Source organism: Orbicella faveolata, unplaced genomic scaffold, assembly GCF_042242905.1.
Source record: "Orbicella faveolata isolate gen_17 unplaced genomic scaffold, um_ofav_v1 contig_12, whole genome shotgun sequence".
Classification (NCBI taxonomy): Eukaryota; Metazoa; Cnidaria; class Anthozoa; order Scleractinia; family Merulinidae; genus Orbicella; species Orbicella faveolata.
Genome location: NW_028301539.1, coordinates 19,306,905 through 19,327,838, shown reverse-complemented (window position 1 = coordinate 19,327,838; position 20,934 = coordinate 19,306,905). Strand labels below are relative to the sequence as shown.

At 38.2% G+C, this 20,934-nt stretch overlaps 2 protein-coding genes across 4 annotated transcripts in view; one reads left to right on the top strand and one right to left on the bottom strand.

Annotated features, from left to right (window-relative positions):
* The window catches only part of LOC110059650 (dnaJ homolog subfamily B member 4-like), a 110,559-nt gene that overhangs the window by 7,568 nt on the left and 82,057 nt on the right, over positions 1 to 20,934 (top strand). The gene's annotated exons all lie outside the window — the stretch shown is intronic.
* LOC110059628 (lysine-specific histone demethylase 1A-like) lies at positions 1,448 to 18,588 on the bottom strand. 3 transcript variants are annotated; one of them, XM_089282694.1, is made up of 19 exons: positions 17,306 to 17,511; positions 15,898 to 15,968; positions 15,333 to 15,501; positions 13,812 to 13,945; positions 13,496 to 13,574; positions 12,879 to 12,974; positions 12,436 to 12,542; positions 12,059 to 12,140; positions 11,469 to 11,563; positions 9,161 to 9,205; positions 8,064 to 8,206; positions 7,683 to 7,773; positions 7,000 to 7,073; positions 6,516 to 6,576; positions 5,750 to 5,823; positions 4,695 to 4,939; positions 4,238 to 4,431; positions 3,486 to 3,728; positions 1,448 to 3,107 (listed from the first exon to the last, which is right to left on the bottom strand). In XM_089282694.1, exons 3-19 carry the CDS (start codon positions 15,430 to 15,432, stop codon positions 2,775 to 2,777), a joined length of 2,196 nt encoding a protein of 731 aa, XP_089138820.1. In that variant the 5' UTR covers positions 15,433 to 15,501; positions 15,898 to 15,968; positions 17,306 to 17,511; the 3' UTR covers positions 1,448 to 2,774. The 3 variants fall into 3 exon arrangements, with proteins under 3 accessions (XP_089138820.1, XP_020622009.1, XP_020622010.1); XM_020766350.2 differs by lacking the exons at positions 15,898 to 15,968; positions 17,306 to 17,511 and adding an exon at positions 18,208 to 18,588; XM_020766351.2 differs by lacking the exon at positions 15,898 to 15,968 and having other exon boundaries at positions 17,306 to 17,512.

Here is a 20,934-nt window from a genome sequence, read left to right as displayed (position 1 = left end):
TTCTCACGCGTGACCCAACAACACACCCCCCCCCCTCCCCCACGGGTGGCAACTCTGGAGCTGTTGGAACGATTAGTTGTGGAGCAAATGTTGTGCGACTGTCAGCTATTGAAATGTTCCCTTGTTTTCGAAAATGCGTACTTCTTTTCCGACTGAAAATGTACTGCGTTTGGACAGTTGTTTCGACCTGTCTCAATACCACCAGAGATCCTATTTTCTTTGCTTACCCTGCTGAAAGGCACTGTGATGTTGAAGCGGCTCTTCTAGCAGGGTCAGATTCAGAGACTTAAAAGTGGCTGGGTGGCAGCGTGGCAGAGTGGTTAGGGCAAAGGACTTGATCAATCCGGAGGTCGCGGGTTCAATTCCCCTCTTACCACTAAACTGGAGTTGTTTCTCGGTAGACCCTAGTTCAACTCCTCGGTCATGCTTGTAAATAGCCAACTGGTCTGCCTCCCGCCAGCTGGGATTTTTAAGCCTATTATGTTTATTTGAAATATTTCTTTCTTTCTGTTAAGTGGCATACCTGAAAACTAGCTAGGTAACGGTAGCTAAGCTCATTGACCACTATAACCATTCAGCATTCACGACCATTTAATATTGAAGTAGTCTTACATACAGAAAGTGTTTGTTTTCATAAAACACGTCTGTGGGATAGTTTTGGAACAGCTCTCCTTTGGGTATAAAAACACTGTGGTCATTATAAGCGAGATAACTTACTAATGCACGATTCGAGAAGCATGGAATTAAGTTTAACCTGTTCAAAAGCAAGTTGCCAAGGAGACAAACCTCTGAAAACAGTGTTTTTAGCTTTTCTTTCTTGAAAATGTAAGAAAAATCAACTGACATTACTACGCCTTTCAATAACATGCGGACTCCAAAATTCAAAGCTCAACCGACAAATGCGTTTTTCGATACCGTCAATCAAATGTTCGGCGGCTCCTCCCAGCTTCCGACTACTGCTGAGCACCCGATAATCAAATCGTTGAGCACAGTCCAGACAACGAAACAGTGCTTGGCAGTAGTCGGAAGCTTGGAGGAGCCGCCGAACATTTGATTGACCGCATGTTATTGAAAGGCGTAGTAACTAAATAACAGGGCAAAGATTTCATAAATTGAACAGTTATAGGTTTATCTCTTGGATAATTATGTTCTTAACCAATTCTAAAAGTTCTGACAAAATTCGTTCAATGAGAGTACGCAAAAAACCTGGGATTTTGAATGCACTGTTTGTCAGTCGTTAAGTGGCCATAGTAATACAAAACCAATTAAATTTCGACAAAAGTGAAAAACCGCTCTATAACTAACACATTACTACATTCATTTGTGTTTGTTTTGCGTGTTATTTGTACTAATCTGGTTGAAGTGGAATCAAGTTTTTTTTTCATCACATTGAGAGTTGTGAACAGAGTACACTCACATGCTTGATTAAACTGAATGGAAGCAACTGTTTCAGTATGGATTTTTCATTATTTGTAATAAATAATAATCTACACTTCTTAATAATGAAAGTAACACATTGAATTGAGATCTATACAGTGTTATATAGTTGCTTTGCCTTCCAAAAAAGGCTTTGACAAGAGTATGGTGACCAATATTACAAAAAAGTTAATTAGTGAAGTTGAACATGGGAGAAACTGAAATTATTCAAGGAAGTTGAAACTACTAAATTATTCTTACCACATATATTACATTGATTACTACTATGTCTAAATGATGGTGGTGGAAGGTATGTATAGCTGAGAGGATAAGTCAGGCATGCATCTATGGACACCCGAGACTAAAGATACCATCCAAGAAGTCTCGAGTACTTATCTCGATTTGCTAACACTCTATTAATTACGTCAACATTGCGCTAATCAAACGGACAGTCAATCAAGTTAAAAAGTTTGGTTCGCAAATAGTGAATGCCCCTTCATGTTCCAATATGGTCAATGGTGTTACGCAGGTAACAATGTGCCAACCCTTTTACAAGTTCTCATTAAGACGAAATCAAAAACATTTGGCATACAGAAAGTGGTGTAACGAACAAAATCCATGGAAATGTCCAAAGATTGTGAAAGAGCATGGTGTATACGTTTGATTACTGCTGCCGCTTACTTTGGCTCAGTTATCTGTTAATCTCTGAAAAAGAGAGCTGTACAACTGAACATTTACAACTGATGATCAAAGACCAGGATATCTGAATTTTCAGTTTTTCCGAGAATTTGCCTAGAACACATAACCCAAAGTCAAGTCGTGCTCACATCCTCAGCTCATCTGAATTATTTGCAATCTTTTGCCTGCTCTTTTCTTGTGTAATCCAGCCATGTAAAGTGAATTGATAATGGATTACATTTCTAGAACCTCAACAGGATCTCTGTCAGCTTTTGGGGGAAACCTCATTTGAAAAATCTATCCTCTTCCCAGTCTCATCCTCGCTCCAAGGGAAAGACGAGTAGAGCCTGGGAAGGCAACTGCTATGTGAACATAAATAAGATGTCTGCGTATGACGTGTTTCTCACTGCACGGTGATTGGATGACAGCTATTTCAGAGTAAACTACATATGACATATTTGTGTCGAAGAGATAGGTTTTCATGACCAAACACGACGGTGGTATATACAACTTAAAGAGACTAATTGTCATCAACAGTTAGGCCAAATATGCTGTCAAAAGCATTGGCCATCAAAGATGCTCCTAAAGATGAGTCTGTCACTGGCTAGGTTGAGCCTTCTGTTAAAAGCAGCAAGTGAATGCCTCCCATCTTTCTTAACATCAAATGCCTTTGAGTGTTGTTACACCTGTGTCATAGGGGGCTGACCAATTCTATTCACTTCATAAGGTAGTCCCAAAAACTGGTCGGCAATTCTACCAGCCTCTCTCAGACCACTCAACAGGGCTCCATGTACTGTGGCTGGATAGTTCCTGATCGTATGCTCCCCAGCAAAGAACACTCTTGGAGGGTTGGGCGGGGCAGGGTTGCCTGGCGGCATCCCTGTCAGTGCTGGAGGGGCTACTGGGGATGCCATTAGATCATAGTCATTTCCTGATGAACCTGCTGCTACGAATGAGTAAGAGCCTCGTGACCACTCGTCTGACTTCCATCGAGTCACTACTGTCTCTTTAGGCTGTAAGTAACAAAGCAAAGATTTAGTCATGCTCTGTTACATAGACAATGATGATCTGCTTGGAACTCTTAGGGCCTTGATTGTTTCTCCGTTCCAAACCTTGAAACGGTTCTGCACAAATTTACTGAGAAGTTCAGATCATTGAATAAACGATAAAGATGAACGATTACCATAACAAATTGAGGTTTAATTAATAAAGATGTGAAATACATGACATTGCTCCTTTCGTTATTTTTCATGAATCACAGAACAAGAAACCACAAAAGTGAGCGGATCTTAAATAGAACAACAACCATACAGGTAGCTGCCACAATTTTGAAGTCATGAAGGTTCTCTGTTCAACACTGAGAAATACTGCCCCAAATACACAAAACATACCTGAGGAACAGCACTGCTCCCAAATATCCCCTTCAACACTGCAATGGCACTTCCAACAATGATCTCATCAGACACATTCTCCAACTTGTTGGCAGCTTCACCAGCCACAAGGGCAATGAGGACTGGAGACTTGTAGAGATTCCAGAACAAGAAAAGCTCTCCACGATTGGCTGTTGTGCTTCCAACGTGACCAAAGAGATTAGTGTTTGGATCCCAAAACACTCGATCAAAACACAGAACGACCTACAGTCAACAAAGCGACATGTTAATAGACACAATTTCCCCACATGTACAGTGACATCGTCATGTATGTGATCAATGTGTCATACAAAGAGAATGCTAATATTCATCGCCAGAGGCGACTTTTTACTCCATAAAAGAACATAACATGTTGCTTTTCTGATGTACACATGAAGGATAGATAAATCTATTCATGGAAAAACTATCACTTAAAGTTTCTTTCACTAGGAATAATCAAAACGCACTATTTATGTACTGAGTAAGTTTCCTTTAGTACTCTGGTATTCTGAAATGCAACACTTGGTCACTACTTTTTAGGTGCAAGATTGTGCCAGGTTGGTAGTACATGTATGGTTAGCACAAGGGCTAAGTTTTGTTGGTAAAGTGAAGTGACTCAAAAACCCAGCAGCTGCATGTACCCAATCATACCACTAGTGCCTACCATTTTAGAGACATTCTCTTGGTTCAAAGTAACAGAAATGCCTCAGGTAAAATTCCTGTTATTCACCAACCTTATTTAGGTTTCCAAATCCCATTCTGTGGATAGCAGCAGTCTTCCACTCAGGGAGGGGAGGGTGAAACTGAACACCTGATGGATGACTTTTGAGCACTCCAAGAGGCAGCGTTATTAACACAGCATCTCCTTTGAACGTCTGTGTGGTGGTTATGGACGACTTGCTAGTGCTCTGAGTGACTATTTCCACACCTGATGGCAAATGAAAAACCCCTGGTTAGTCGTCAATTATACTATTTGAACTCGAGTTTGCTGTGCTGATGTGCGGTCAAGATTTGTAGGCTAAGAGTTTGAACGCAAGTGTCCTTTACCAGTCGAGAGTAACAGTAACGCTGCAACGACAACCCTTTATTGATTTTATATTTACAAAAATTTGTGTCACATGTAGGCAATAAGTGCTAATTAACGTGCAAAAAAGAGGGGCACCTTGTTGTCCAGCAAACAATTTTCCTTACCAGTTCTGTTGTAGCGGACATGTCTGACTGCTGTGTTGAGTCTGATATCAAGTCCTTCAGCCAGAGCAGCTGGAAGGCAGGAGTAGCCATTACGCACAGTCATGTGACTACCACTGAACTCAAAGTCATCATCTTGATCCCAATGCTTCAGTGATAACGATGTCAAAGGCGTGGCATTTGCAAACTCCAGATTAGCAAAATGCCAGTCTAGAATCTGTCGATCTCTTGATGACAAATAAACATCACTAGAAAACACAATCAACACAAATTAGCGTGATAGCAATAACAGAAGGAGTATAATAGTAACACCAGCAAAACCTTCAGGACATTTAAATTTAACCAATTTCAGAGTTACATTCTGCTTGTGCTAAAATGGGTCACTATGTGACACAATTCAACAAACATGATTTTTACTTGCACGTTCTCAGACTAACTTAGTAATACATCCAGTTTAAACAAAGGCAATCATGAATTTAACGGTTGTTGGCTATCTGATCTTAATTAGCATCAATTTTTACAATTTATTTTCCTGTTTTCTCACTTAGTTTCAGTTTGGATTGAAAAGTTACATCAAACACTCACGAAAATGTTTGCCCACAATTCTAAACATCTCAATGTTCATCAAAAATACTCTGCTATGCGCCCCTTCTTGTAACTCCCTTCTTGGTGTTTGGAATTGTGGTTAAACATGGTCTTTTGTGTATGCATTTTCCTGCAAATAAAGTTGATTTTCATATGGAAAGTTTGCATGAGGACTCATTTGGAACAGAGGCGGACTTGGAATGGAACATGGAATAGGCCTATACATACTGTACATATAAATCCCATGCCTTCAACCTTGTTAATAAACATTGTTTTAACTGAGCTTAATTTCAACACAGTGACAATCCATATACATGAACATTTCTTGCCTTAGTTACGTGAACGAAAACTAACGTCTTGTATTCACACTACGCACGTTACACTTTATGATTTGCAGAAATTTTATCAACTGAACCATGGTGCATACTTTCTTTTCAATTTTTTCTTAATAATCACGTTACCTACACACATACCTCGGTGGGTTGTCCTCTAGTTCTTCCAATCTCTCCTCTATGCGTAGCTGCTCTTCTGCCATTTCATCATATTCCTAAAAGAGAAGTCAAGAGGTCAAAAATTGCTATAATTATTCCTGGCTTTGGTTCTATTTCAAAGATCATAATGATTGCTGCAAACATATGGAAACCATTCTCCAGAAATTGTATTAATCATGCTAATGATATATATATAATATTTTTTGAATAAATCTACTAGCGTTCTATCACGAATGCCATTCTCTGATTGTCTACGCTACTCACTATCTATTCTGTGATAGATAGTAGCATAGCAGTGTGCCCTTGTTAACAATATGACTGCAGCTTCTCGGCGTTTCCGAAGTGTCTGTGAAGAGGATTTAGATAAAGTTTTGAATGCCTAGTAGATTTATACTAAAACAACTACATTATTCGCTCTCGATTTCTATGCGTGATAGTTGACAAGGGCACCACTGATAGAAATCTCAAGCTCATAATCTAATTGTTTAATATACTAAGATTACTCTACACCAGCATTGCTTGATCCAGGTCCTCTCAGCATTTATTCATTCTGAAGGGACTTTGGCAATCATATAGAATGTGATAGTTGTAAGGATACATGTAGCTCAATTTTTTTTTCTGTAGCGATTGCAACAACCACAGTGATCTTTGATCTACGGAAACCTGCCTTTGCTTAATAATGTAAGAACTATGTGCCAGTGGTGTTTATACCAAGTATACTGACATACACCAATGAAAATTTCCTTACCCTGCAAAGAGCATTTAGGTCCCTTAACTTGCTTTTCACCAAGAACTCTGATGTGATGTCCCTGTTAAAAAAGTATTTATAACTAAGTTCTAACCAGTGTCTTAAAGTTTGTAAGAGAAAAAAAAAATTGTGAATCAAGCACAATCATTGGCATAAAGTCACATATTTAATGTAGATTTCTGAAAAGTTAAAAGCAAAATGGTAAGTGGTAGACAAAGCAGTACACTTGAAATCCAGAGGTCACAGGTTCAAGTCCCATTCTGGCCACTAGCTGGTGCTAGTCAGTGGTCCCACGTTCAGCAGCTCAAACACACTGTTAAATAGCCAGCAGTCTCCTGCCAGTTGGGAGTTTTAATTGTTGTGTTATGAATTTACATGCCCTGTTTTGCTGTTTTTTCTTCTAAGTGGCCCTGAAAAGCCCCAGTATTTATCAGTTGGGCACATTACTCATGCAATGAACTATAGGACTGCACCGTAATGTTACCTTGGTTCTTTGACCTTGAGTGCATCTTGATATTCTTTATGGGTCTGTTTTACCTTTTCTTTTATCTGCACCATCTAGAGGTAACAAAACACCACATTTGAGTTAAAATGACAGAATGGATACACACAGCAATAGAAAATCCACCAGTCTAGGCGTTTTTACAACAGTGATGCTACAGTTACGTTTTTGACTCTTGAACTGACTCTTTCAGGTTTCTTTGGTACAACATGTCACTGCAAATGTGCAGTGGAAATCGTGTCCATAAAATTGACTTCAATTTTTTGCTTCCACAGGTAATACTACAGTAACATTGCACCATTCTCTCAGTATCTCTTCCAAGTTTATCCAGTCTATAAAAAGTGATTTTAGTACAGAGGTCTAAAAAAAGTTCTGAAGATCTTTGCTGATTTGTCACATGTTTCAGAAGGGGGAAGAAAGGGATGGGGAATAATTAAACAACAAAAACAGGGAGGAACGAAACTCTTCAATGAGAATTCCTTGTGTGGTAGGGTTTTGGTACAGTATTTTAATCTCCCTAAACTTCATGCCATTCTGTAATCATTCACTCATAGTATAATCACCCTATTAAGAAATGATCTGTAAATTTAGTTTTCAAAACTCCTGAGGAACTAGTTTACAGTTAGGCACAAGTTTACTAGCTACACCAAGTAAACATATTGCACCTGCGCTAAACTTGTTTTAAGCTGCTCCTGAATCTTCAGAATCTTTTTGGCATATTCAATCTGCTGTTCCTTAACTTGTCTCTCTTGCATCCTGAAATAAGGGAAAATAAACAGCTTAAACATCAAGTTACATAAAAGGTCCATGTAGACCTATGCTCTAGTTTTGATGTCACAAGCTGACTACTCCCAGTTCCCGATCCCCTGCGGTTTCTGCCCAACTCAAAGTGAAATTTCAAGTTTTGGATGGTAAAAAAGTGAAGAAGAAAAATTGATGGAATTTTTTTTATTTCCAAGTAGATTCCATTCAGTGAATGAGAAAAAAGTATCTGTCATACACACTTTAATCCCATTTAATAAGCACTTTCTCTACCCACTACTCACTTGATCACAAGTTCCAAGGCATGCCCCAAGGACACAGGTTTGCTATGCATGTAGTTGAAATCCAGCTGATGTGACAGAAATGATGTGGCTTCAAGCAGTCTGTTGAACTCCCTCTCGACCATTTCATCCTTCTCTTTTGGCACCTACAGGCATGTAAGAAGAACGATTTCTAAGATGCTAAACACCACACTAAACAGTCTTTTATGCAAGTGTTTCATCAACATTCTCAAGAAGATCGAGACAAAATCTTCAAAATATAGTGGCGGCTATTTTTTATAGAACTGAACTGAGATGGCAGTTTTGCTTTCTGCAACTGTTGTGGTTACACGGGGATGCAGGGATGTAGCTGAGCAAAAACTAAGCATACTCATAAACCAGCTCAGCTGGGTTTTCTTCCAAGTTACATATTCTTTGCTTTCATAGTGAAATTTCAGCTGGTGATAAGCTACCTCATAGTCAGGGAAATTAGCCAGTAGCCAGCACTTACATGTACCCACATCCCTGCATGTGACAGAGTGCAATGTTTCTTGTAACTTGCAAAGCAATGTCATTGCAAGGCGATAAGGTACAGAAAGCAACCCATAGTGCTACACACAGTATATGTACTCTTTAAAATTCTGCTAGTGTTTTTGAAGTTTAGAAAATAGATTACATGTAAGTATGATGATGACGATATTGATTTTACCAGCTATAATTATGGCTTTGGTTGGTGGTTTAAGCTCCTGCAGGAAATTTAATATTATACAGAGAATAGACCAGACTAAGCAGAACATTACAAAGCTGATACTGTGTACGTGTAGCCATTTGTGTTTGGATTTACGAGAATGAAAGTACAGGGGTTTCATTAATGTTTTTTACAGGAGGGCAACTGGATTTCACAGGCAGGCAAAACTTTTTGAACTGAACTTCTTTATGAGAAAAACTTTCCTCTAAATGGTCAAACCAGGCAAGCAAAATCCTCCTTACAACCGGTCAATTTGCCTGGTGTCCAGCCCTTAATGAAATCCCTGGAAAGCACCTAACACGTGTCCAAGGTACATGTACAATGAATGGTGTCAGTAACATTTTACACATGATGACAAGAAAGGAATGCCTACCCTGACTGCTGCAAGCCTGCTGTTGGCCTTCTTTTCAAGTGGCCCCTTCAGGAGAAAATCAAGTATATGTTAAACACTGCTTGTTTAAAATTTCAGCAATTTGCAAGTTGGTAATCCAGGCTTCAATGCAATGACATCACGAGAAAATTTTTTATTTTAAGTACATTTATTTACTTTTAAGTCATTTTCCAATTGGGCATTCCAGGACTACATAGTCACCACCATAAAAGGTCTTTTTAACTTTAACAGTGAAATGCATTGTACATGCACTGATGGCCCACACTTAACTTTTTTACTTATGTCTGACAGCTTTTTTGCAATGTATTTTAAACTTAACAGCAGACAAGTTAAAAATTATTTAGTTAAGTGTGGAATTACTTTACATTCATATTATTTCATGTTTATTAACTTATCTTATTAGATGATACATTATGCTGTAGTTTAAAATTTGTAATATTATATAGTAACCCAAGTAGTTTTCAAGGGATTTTTCCTGTTCTCAGATTTTGCTACAGTTACAGTATATTTTACAACATAAGTTTAAATGGCTAAAAAAAATGTTTGAAAACAACGCATGCAATTTCACTGTGACTTTCCTGCCTCCAAAATTACAACCATGCAACTTTAGGGTAGACATAGTTTTTGATAATTGGTCGAGTGGCAAGAAAATGTAAGCAAACATTAGTAAACCTGTGCTGAAGTGAGAATCACACAAGGGATCCGGAATGAGACTAAAGACTGACAGCAAACTCTAGATGTCTTTGAGTAACCTTCAGTGTTAGTTACAGAGTCAGGACAAAGTGTACATAAAAAAGCGATCTTTTGACAAGTAGAATTTAAAAGAAACCACAAAAATTTATGTCACTGCCTAATTAAAAATTGTGTTAAGTGCAGAAAATTTTGAGAAATGCAACTATAAAGTTTCAAATTTCAGACAAGGCTGTGGGCAAAGAAAAATTACCAGGAGCCCAAAGGTTCCTAACCGTGAAATACTTGGTGCCTAAGCTTAAGCTTATAGTGCCTATGAAGTAAAAAATAAATGCTGCTTATTTGAAAGGCTTTTCAAAGTAAAGAAGGAAGGCGTTTTCCTTTTTGGAATATCTTTTTTTGTTTTAGAGATATTCATGTTTTTGTATTATGCAAATGAGGAAAGTGATGACATCATAGGTGGTTCCTCTAAAACAGCACAACACTCAATCAAGAATAACTCTAGAAATATTAAAGCAGTGTTCTTTAAACTTGGCAACAGCAATGTACATTACAAAAGACACAGAGTGACACCAACTATGCTGTTGCCATGACAACACTCTTGGCTCCAGTCTCTTTCTGTGAAAAACCAAATATCCCCATTTACAACCTTTTAAAGTGGGACAGAGGGTCTTGCTTGGAACTCACATGGTTCCCATATTGTCTTAACTCTCCCAATTAGATTGGTGGGAGTGGGTGATCCCTGTTTAAGATAAAATCTGGGAATTTTAGTCTTAATTAAAACAGAACCAGCGGCATAATTGTTGTCATGGCAACAGCACAACGGGTGTCATTATGCCAAGTTTAAAGAACACTGCTTTAATATTTCTAGAGTTATTCTTGATTGAGTGTTGTGCTGTTTTAGTGGAACCACCTATGACGTCATCACTTTCCTTACAAAAACGTAAATATCTCTAAAACGAAAAAAGATATTCCAAAAAGGAAAACGCCATTCTTCTTTACTTTGAAAAGCCTTTCAAATAAGCAGCAATTATTTACTTCATAGGCACGTTATATGAAAAAAGTAACTTTTTCTAGTTGCCTAAAGCCAAGAGTTAGTCACCTGTGGCACCCAGGTGCTTCTACTGTAGAGCACAGCCCTGTCAGAGCTTTTAATTGCAGAGCATCCAGTGTAATCAATCCAGAAAAACACATAAACAAAAAGCGTGAATAAGTTATACATTCAGGGGTGTCTCCAGTCTAAATGATGTGTAATACATATTCCTTCCAATTATATTGTTGATACCTTGAATACTCCATCTCTATAAAAATGACAATTGGCTAATGCACCTTCTTTGTTAATTTATTCAATAGATCAGTGACTGTTTTGTTCAGAGCAGAGTGCAAGAGTGTTATCCTCTAATTTTGTCCATGTTTTTTGTTAGTCAATAAACTTTATGCAGTGAATGTACTCATCGAACAGATGTTTTTGGAATCATTGTATTCTTCTACTGTTTTGTTTGCAATAGTTCAGTCTACCAAGGAGATTCCAACAAATTCTCAGTGAAGTGCTTTTACATTGCAAGAAAATGTGTGGACAGTGTTCATGTCCTGTACATACCGACTTTCCATGAGTTTCATACAATGGACACTTTTGTCTTATCTTATGCAGCTCCATGCTGATTTGATTAGCCATCACTGTCAAGGGATTTCCACCTACAAGACAGTACAGAAGAACTCTTAACAAAATATACAAAAAGGCAGAGTCAATCTGGAGACGGGTGCATGAACCATGAGGCCACTGCGCTTCCCATGAACAAATTATACAACAGACTTCATAATGCAGGAGAACATCACTAGTGAAAGACATACATGTATAAAGGGCTAATAAGTCAAACAACCACAGTGGGAATTGCAATCAACAAGTAACTAAATTTCAAGTTGATAACCAGCATAATATTAATGAAACTGTGCATGTGTTATTATTACTGGTCAACTAATTATATTCTCTTAACTTTTCTCAACAAAAAGTAAGAAATTGTGATCATGTTTATGTGTTTTAATATCAAGAAACATGGACCATAATACAATGAATGCAATGCATTAATTGCATTATATATATTTGCTCACCAAGTAGAGAGGTTTTGGATGTAGTAAAGTCTACTGAGGATAAAGTGAATTTACAGTATGTCAAAATGTTACTGCACTAACCTAATCCAGTCAGCACCATGGCTCCAAGATCTGCGATGAACTGGCCCTTACGGAATGTTGCTACTCTTCCTCCAACACGTTCCTGCAAAAAGATTAAAGAGGCAATGTCACCACACATTTAACCTTTCACATCCTGCATTTTATTATGCCAAATACAAAGGTTTACTTAGAAAAACCACTATTGTGTAAAGTTAGTAGAAGAAATATATATAACAAATGTCTACAGAGGACAATAAAAAGATTCTGCAAATTGTCATCAGTCGAGAGTGAATCCATGCTTAACAGAAAGAAAAACAGACAAGCCCATGTTGTCAAACAACATTTTCAGTCATGCATAACACAGTAACACAAATTTGGTGAACAAAAGAGATACTTGCCCTTGCTTCAACAATAGTGACATCAATTCCAAAAGACTGTAATTGTCGTGCTGCTGTGAGGCCTGAGATCCCAGAACCAACAACTATCACTTTAGGGGACTTTTTCACTACAAGGCAAATTGCAATAGAACACCTTTAATTTCATAACACTTTTATAACTTCGCTGGGTCTCCAGCAAGCTGGTGGAGGCTGGTGAAAGATTACTAAACAGCTCCAGTCCTATTTTGCACAGACCTTGCTGTCATCCATCCATACAGGTTTGTTATTAAGTACATGTAGAACAGTTATCACTTCCAGCATAGTAATTTTTCCAGCTGGACCTTTCACTGAAGTTTGTAAGTTATTAATTTACACAGTCACATAATTAACCACCTACAGTGGAATTTATGGTTTTAAATGTTAACTAACAACGACGCCATCAATGAATAACCTGTACCACTTACAAGTTGGTGGAATTTTAAGGATCTTGTAAACTCCAAAGTTTATCAAACCATATCTTGAAAGGAAGGCATGTACTCTAGAGGCAAGTTTGGGGTCGTCTAAAAGGAAAATAAAAGTGTGTTCAAACAATATTCACAGTTTTCAGTAAAAAAAAAATTAATGGCAATTTATTGAATGCTTTGCACTCTCTGACAAAATCGTGAAATCTGATTGGTTAATTAACTTGCCAAATAAAGCTTTCAGAGTTTCAATGGCACACTGGGCTAGTATGCTATGGACTCAATAACTGGAGTAGGCATGATATTTGACATCCCAGATATTAGCACAATTTTTGATTACTTATCACAGAAATCAGAATTGCTAGCAGAGTTGCAGTTAAGCAACAAATGGTTACAATGAACATAAAAATTCCCTAATGCCCTGTTAGACTTATTATTAGAGGGGTTAAATTACAATGTACAATGTAACAGAAAGTGTGCAGCTAGTTTTTTAACATTTTTAGGATATAATAACCCTCAAAACATACAAGTACAGATAATATGGAAGCGACTAAAAGACAATCGCCCAACACACTGATGAGAGAAATAGTGTAAACATAAGACATGTAGCAGGTACTAACTATTTTGTGGAGGTTCCAGTTGTGACAATGCATGCTCCAAGGTCAACTGCTGCCGCGGATTCTCGACCCACAGTTGCAGCTTCATCACAAAAAAAAGCTCAAATTAGTGATAATTACTTGTATTATTACACAGGAAAGAAACTTGTACATGTGCAGCCTTCAATATGATTACAAGAGTATAGTATGAGGACATATGTATACATTAAAAGATTTTGTTTGGTGCATTCACTGACAGCATTATCTCCTCGTTTACAAAATTTCAACTACTTAAAATCTAAAAAATACGTAATTAAAATCTTATAAGATTTAAATATACCATTCTATTCCTGATGTACAGAAACTGCTTCTGAACTGGTGGGGGTCCTTGTGAAACATCCGGAAAACAAGATGCCTCTTGTGAAGTCATCTTGTCAAATGGCAATCTGCTCTGGAAAGCTGCACCTTCAAGTCCTGTTTGTAATTATTAATTAATATAGATTAGAATCACCAATAATTTTGTTGTCCAAGTTCATAGTAGCTCCTTAACATTATGACCATGCATACCATATCTGTAATCAGTGGCCTGCTTTTTGAGCAAGCAGGATTTAATAGTAATTCAAAAAATTGATGTATGCCTCTAGAGATTTTCCTGTGCACAACTCATTAAATTAAAGAACTAGTTAAAGGGTTGGTCTTGATTAAAAAGAATAGAGCTTGAAATGTGTTGCTCTGAACCTGGACTGTTGTCAAGGTCAGAAAAGTTTTAAACTGTGGATCAAAGGTTTTCCAACAGTCTACAAATGAATATAATATTTTTTCACTGGGTGGGTGTGTGCCACTCCTTGGAAGACACACTGTAAACCGCCACTTATAAACCCAGGACTTATACAACTTTGTAAGGGCTTTTAGATGGGCTTATAAATGGAGGGGCTTATATCCGAGGGGGAACAATCCAAAACGAGCTATAGCTGCATGTAGATCAAAAAAGGTTTTTCATTTACTGGCAATTGAGCTTTAAAAGATCATAATAAAACAAATTAAAAACGAGGAAAGCTAGAGGGGGGCTTATATCCTGGGGGGCTTAATATAACTGGATGTAATTTTTGGTTTACAGGTAGATGGGCCCAAAACCGGGGTGCTTATAAGCAGAGGAACTTACAGGCATCAGTTTACGGTATCCATTGTGCGAAATGGAAATCCACAGTGTGACTCAGTAGAAGGAAAGGGGCTACATGTATGGCTCAAACTCAGGAAATTTTAAGACAATTGTAATTTATAAATACAGTCATTTTGAGAAAGGTCATCCTCCAAGATCTTAAGAGCATGGGCAACAATACCAAAAGGTAAATTATCGTTTTAGCTGCATTTTCCTGTTCTCCAAATGGAGAAGATCAGCCAAACAAGAACTGCAGCAAATAGGCCTGTGATGGACCCAAATTGAACGACAAGCTCAGGACAGAGAGCAGTGGAAGAAAACTGTGGTTGACCTATGTTCCACTTAGGAGGCAAAGGACTGTAAATATATTTTTTCCTATTGCCTGATCAAAGTTCAGGATGTTAAATCATGAAGGAAGGAAAAATCATGTATACATTTGTGAGTATTGATGATTTCTTCAACTTCTGTGTTGAAACACCATGAAAAAAACAAGGTTGCCACATACATTTTCACACCTTCATGGAACAACCTTTCCAGAAAACGTGCCAGTGAATATAAATCAGGAAGACCCTTACCAGCACACTGGTTGAGTGAGAGAGGAGAAATTCAACCTTGTTTTGAACTTCAGATTTCTCTCTTGGTGTAACATGCACGGTGCTTTGATTATCTGTTAAGAAGTGCTGCAAAGCACATGAAACCTACCTTCTGGTACATCTTCTTCTTCCTCCTCCTCTTCTACGTCACGTTGCTCGTCAGTCTCCATTGGCGTAGGGACTGGTGATATTCGTGAACTGGTTCTCATGATTTCATCATCAGATATTTCATCATCTGTCAGATTTGCCAACTTAACATCAACTTCAGTGTACTCGACCTAAAAACAAAATGTATTCCATTGTTTGATTAGAATAAAGATCAGACAAATTTTTCTACAAAGTAAATAAACCATATGAGTCAAAATCTTCAGGTTAGTTATCAGTTCCAGTTCATTTTACCACAACAAAGGAAAATTGTGTTCCTGGTACATGGTGCATGCTCAGCATGATTGTCGTTCAAGAGCAGTGTGAAGTTCCAAGAACTCAGCCATGGAATTGAAGCCTTTGTCGTGGGATGGCAAAATCAGTTATAGGGGTTGAAACCACTGAGTAAGGAATGGTGATCTCCACCAAAATTAAGGGTTGTACATGAAGGAAACAGTAAATTAAAGCCATCTGGATTACACCTTTTACCATATGATTTAGGTCAAAAGAATGAACAAAGTAGCCCTTACTGCAATGTAGAGTCCCGGTACTGGTTTACAACAGTGCAAATACGAATGGAAATAGTGGTGTGACAAAATGGCTGAAATGAGCGACCAAAATAGTCAAATAAATAGCAATTTAATGGTTTCATTTGGGTTATAGAAAATGATTTCTAAAAACACTCAAGCAGGAAAATGAACGTAAGTAAAGTGACATGACGTTTCGACGACTTCATGTCATCATAATTTGTTGAATGAATAAATTAAAAATAACGGCAAGGAATATTTATAGTACTTAGGATGTGAGAAAATGAAATCAGCCTTCCTTGTGTTGTGTTTTTTTTTTAGTTTAATTAGTTTTCTATATTTTGGGGGCATTTTCAATAACAGAACTATTCCACTTACACTTGTTGGATTTTTTTTTGGGGGGGGGGGGGAGGGCTCCTTTACCTTCACCTTTATTTTCTTACTACATATATTTTAACTCTTAACTTTCGCTACATACAACACTTGCGGCTAACTGTCCTACTAATAATAATACTACATAATTTGTTGCTTGTTGGATGTGAGATGATAATAGTCAATTTGGAGCTACATGCCTCGTCGGCTATCTATTATCTCACATCCAACGCATGCTCGTGGTATAATACTTTTGTTAAATACACGATGACACTTTGCTCATTGCTCGACAGACAGATTTTTTCTTGCCCCCTTGGAAAAATACTACTACTACTACTACGATATGTAAATATGTTAAACCATCAAAGAAGCTGTATTTACTTTTGTTTTTATACTTTGTTGCCCTGAATATTTGTAACAAAAATATGTACTGTATTAGTATGACATTATTGTTACATTTGTAGGAGTTCTTACAAATACCATAAACAGGGGTAAGTTTGCGTAAACGAAATCTTACAGCACAAGCCACAGAAACCTTAATAAAACCTTGCTAAATATTCTATGTGTACTAAATGTTATGCAATACAAGAGAGGAATATACCAGCTGTCACACATGAATTTCACTTTTGAGCCAGCAGAGAGAAATACTTCGTTTTTCTTTATAAGATTGCATTGCTAAAAAGGAAAACTGAATCTTCCCTCTTAGGATGTCTACATCTGATGGAATGCTAAGGTTTAATTATCAAGGATTTGAATGCCGAAGCCCGGGCTAAACCGAGAAAATTTCATCGAAATATCAGATGAACGCACATGGAGAACGCGTGTCTAGCAAATCGATCAATAGGTTTACTTCGCCGCTTTTAAAGTCAATATCTTTCGCCTGTGCTTCAGCCTTCCCCTTAGAAAATCACCTAGTCTACAAAGTAACGCTTATTAGAAAGAGAAAACGCCAATTTAGGTATTGAACTTCAATCTTTACCTTTGAATCAAGTTAAACGACCCTGGGGAAACCTACAATTTCTTATTCTGATTCACTCACCGCCATTGTCACAAAGAGACAAAAAAACCAACGCGATTTCCAAAAGAACACGAAGAACTCTTATTCGATTTCCCGTGATAGAAGCCAGGCGATTTTTTAAAGTATTTAACTGAAAATTCTCAGTTCAAACAATGATTATCTCGTCCGTGAAGAACAAGCGAAAGTCATACATCACCATTCTTCCGCGGACAATTACTCCCGCGTGACCAACGCGCATCAAATATGTAAACAATTCTAACGCGCAACGCCGTAAAAAAATAAGTGATTTATTTGTTGTGAAAAAATACGGCAGCTCTGCGACAAATTAAATGAAACGAAAGATAAGATATGCAATAAATGTTTCTCGAGACTGGTTCAATTGCTGGGGAAATCTTCTTGCAAGTACGACCCGTTGCGTGTTAGTGATTACAAAGTTTCATTGTTGACAAAGTGACGTAGGGCTTCCCACCATTCTGGTTCTAAAATCTTGTCGAAAAACTCTCATTTGCTCCCATGTGAACCGGAACGGAGGGATTCCAGAGTTTCTCCAGCTTTTTGCGCTTTCAGGGTTAAGGAAATTCGGCTAAATGTGAACGGGGAAGCTATTAAATAATTCTTTGAAACAAAGCCCATGTGACTTTGACGAACCACTAACCAGTTAGCATTCAGGGCTTTCTTGACAGTTCGTTTAGTGTTGCATAAATTTAGCATCCCGGATCGGAGGTCACGGCAAAATTACTTGAAAAATTCGATTCTTAAGGCTTCACATGTGTCTTCCGTGCCCTGGAAAGACTTCATCTGAAACTTTAAGAAAAGAGCTGAGGCTGAACACAAAACCGTATTGTTGACAATAAATTGAAGAATGTTGCATAATATATCATGAATGACAAATTTAGATAATGAAGACAAACTGTGAAACATACTTTAGGCCGCTTGCGCTGACTTGTCCTTCTGGCCATCTCTGCTTCGAGGTCGAACAATTCGGCATTTGATCTGGAGCTTGGACTAGCTCCGTTTTCTCGTTTTTCCTCCAGGTTGTTAGAGTCTGAATGACTTCCATTCATACCCTGACCTGGCATGTTTGGTTTAGGTGCTATGAAAGGAAGGCCGCTCAGCGGCTTAGGAAGAATTGGTGGCGGATAAGAACCCGACATTATCAAATTCCAGATGCTACTTGACCTATCTGGCCACTTTTGGACGAACCTAGTTCAACTTGTAAGTTTGGAAATAAATTGTGGAAATTGGGTGAAATTCAGCGTGATAATCTGGCGGAGAGAAATGACAAAGGGCCAGGTGGAATAACAACGTGAATTACTGCACGTGACGAAAATCCACCAATCACGGCATGAAAAGAACGCATGCGCGATGTCAAATCAAACAGTTCCCATAGCAACAGGTTATTGACAGAATCAACACATCGACTGTCAGATTTGTCGCGTGATATCTAATTCATTTTTTTCCAGTTTATCACCTTGTTTGTATTTCATTGCCTCAAGTTTAATAAGTGTACGCGGTAAAACGATCATCAATCGATTGTTTTTCGCTCGGATCGATTGTGTTTTTCTTTCTTGATATCTCTGTGAAACTATACGTCATTCGACCATGCCTGACAACTGTCACTAAAACCCTTGACAACAAACCATTGATAGCCGGAATGTCGATTTAGTGCTTCTCCAGCCAGATCTAGCGATTCAATTTTTGGATAAACCTGGTTAAAAATAAATGGACCAATGGAAAACGTGTTTAAATGTGCGCAAACTGAAAGCCACATTAACCTTCAATGTCTGTAAACAACGTCGTCAACCAGATGTTCGCGGCCACGCGATGTCGCATCTACACGCCATTTCCTGTCCCTTTCTATGGATAAGCTACTTCAAAAATAGTTCTACTAAGCTTAAAGAATAATTGCTTTTCTCGCTTTCTCATTTAGCATCGGCAAAGCAAATCTAAGCAGACCGCAAAGACTCTTCTTCGTTTAGCTCAGAAGGAAGGTCATGCATTCGACTTTTCTTGGGAGATTTCGGAATTTTTTCGGAGAAACTTGTGTCGCCTATAACTTTGTCAAGAATCTTTTTTTGTCTGAAGACAAAAAGCAAATCCTAAATATTAACAGGTAACAATTTCACATGCAATATTCATGTGCGTACTGAGCGCATTAATTTTGGGATTTGATTGGTGCAATTCTAAAATCACTCCAGGAGTTATTACCACGAGGTGATACTGTTCAATATTTCGTGTATATAACGAATTTATTACAAAATACTATCTGATATCGAAATCGATTTTTCGAATCAGATGATAAATCTAACATTAAAATATGTCTAATCACACACTGAGACAACGAATTATCGATCGATTACATTTGTGCCACCGTTTACATCGTGTCAATCAAGACATGCAAATCTGATATTGTCCGTCGTATCACTTCCATTTCTCGAGGTGTTAGGAAGTGGTAGCAATTTGTTCACTCAAACATATTACAAAATTTGTCAGCAGAGAAAATTAGTGTAAGTACCTAATAAAGAATGTAAATTTAATTTATCGTGTGATCAGGAGACCAATATTTCAACACGGTAATTTCATAAAAACACCGATATGGTTTCCAAAACGGAACTATCTTCCTTAGATTACGACAACACGTTTGCTGGTTTATGATTATTTCGCGATATTGTACTCAAATCTCAGCCGTAATCAAACCATGTAAACTCTCTCCCAATGTAAACATCAGAAAATACATTTTCAGACTTATATTTGCTAATAAGTCTCCCGTTTTGGTCGCTTACTATTGCATCACTGTTAATACTTTCCGGCCAAACAAAATATTTGTCGGTGACCTATTTTCGCAGAACAATCCAATCAGCTTTTTATTCATATATTTAACGCAGACATAATATCGCAGTGGAATCCAATCTGTCAACCGTTTTTAAGTAATTCGTTTAGATTCATTTGGAAGCGAGATGGCATTGCGCTCGTCTCCGAATCCAGGGGTCCTTTCCATTATCCCAAAGATTCCGGAAATATTCGGTCGGAAGTCGAATGGAAGGGTCCGTTTTGGTTTCTTCCGGCCGGAATGTTCGGGATCACCTCTGGAGGTGGTCCACTTATTTCGATTTGAATATTCTGACCGAAATTCGCCGTTCCATTTTTGACAAAGCGGTTCATTGCCCTACTTCACTTCACTTATGTAGGGCATCCTGAAAAAGAATTAAAAATGGTAAGAGCCATTCCTCTTGGTTAGCCCGGTTTGATCGGGAAATGTCGTTCCGTTTTCCGTGGGTATTCGCACTGGTCTGTGACCGGTCTCTCTGGCACAATGGAAAGCACCCCAGCAGTCCGGGTTCGAGCCCTGGCCGGGGACATACATTGTGTTGTGTTCTTGGGCAAGAAACAGACAGACAACCTTTATTTAAGCACAAAACTAATCCCTCTCCCTCGCGCTATATAGGGTCTGGGGGTTGAACCCAGGCGGGAGAAGAGAGAGTCTCCTATAATTTTCTCCACGGTTGTGCACAGACTCCGAAGGTAACAGCCAATTTCTACCTTGAACGTAGCGAAATCGACAACTAGCGAAACCGCGCAACCTTAGGCGTACTAGTGCATAGTCGCATTAAAATAGTTCGTTACATTTCCATGGTGTCTACGTCTTCTTC

Bases quoted from the DNA above. Each gene is read 5' to 3' on its own strand.
- LOC110059628 (XM_020766350.2), bottom strand. From the start codon at position 18,438: ATGTCGGGTTCTTATCCGCCACCAATTCTTCCTAAGCCGCTGAGCGGC. The intron at 11,564-12,058 runs GTTAGTGCAGTA...ACTGTCTTGTAG, and splicing joins CATGGTGCTGACTGGATTAG to GTGGAAATCCCTTGACAGTG. The intron at 7,774-8,063 runs GTGAGTAGTGGG...CCCTTATTTCAG, and splicing joins GCCTTGGAACTTGTGATCAA to GATGCAAGAGAGACAAGTTA.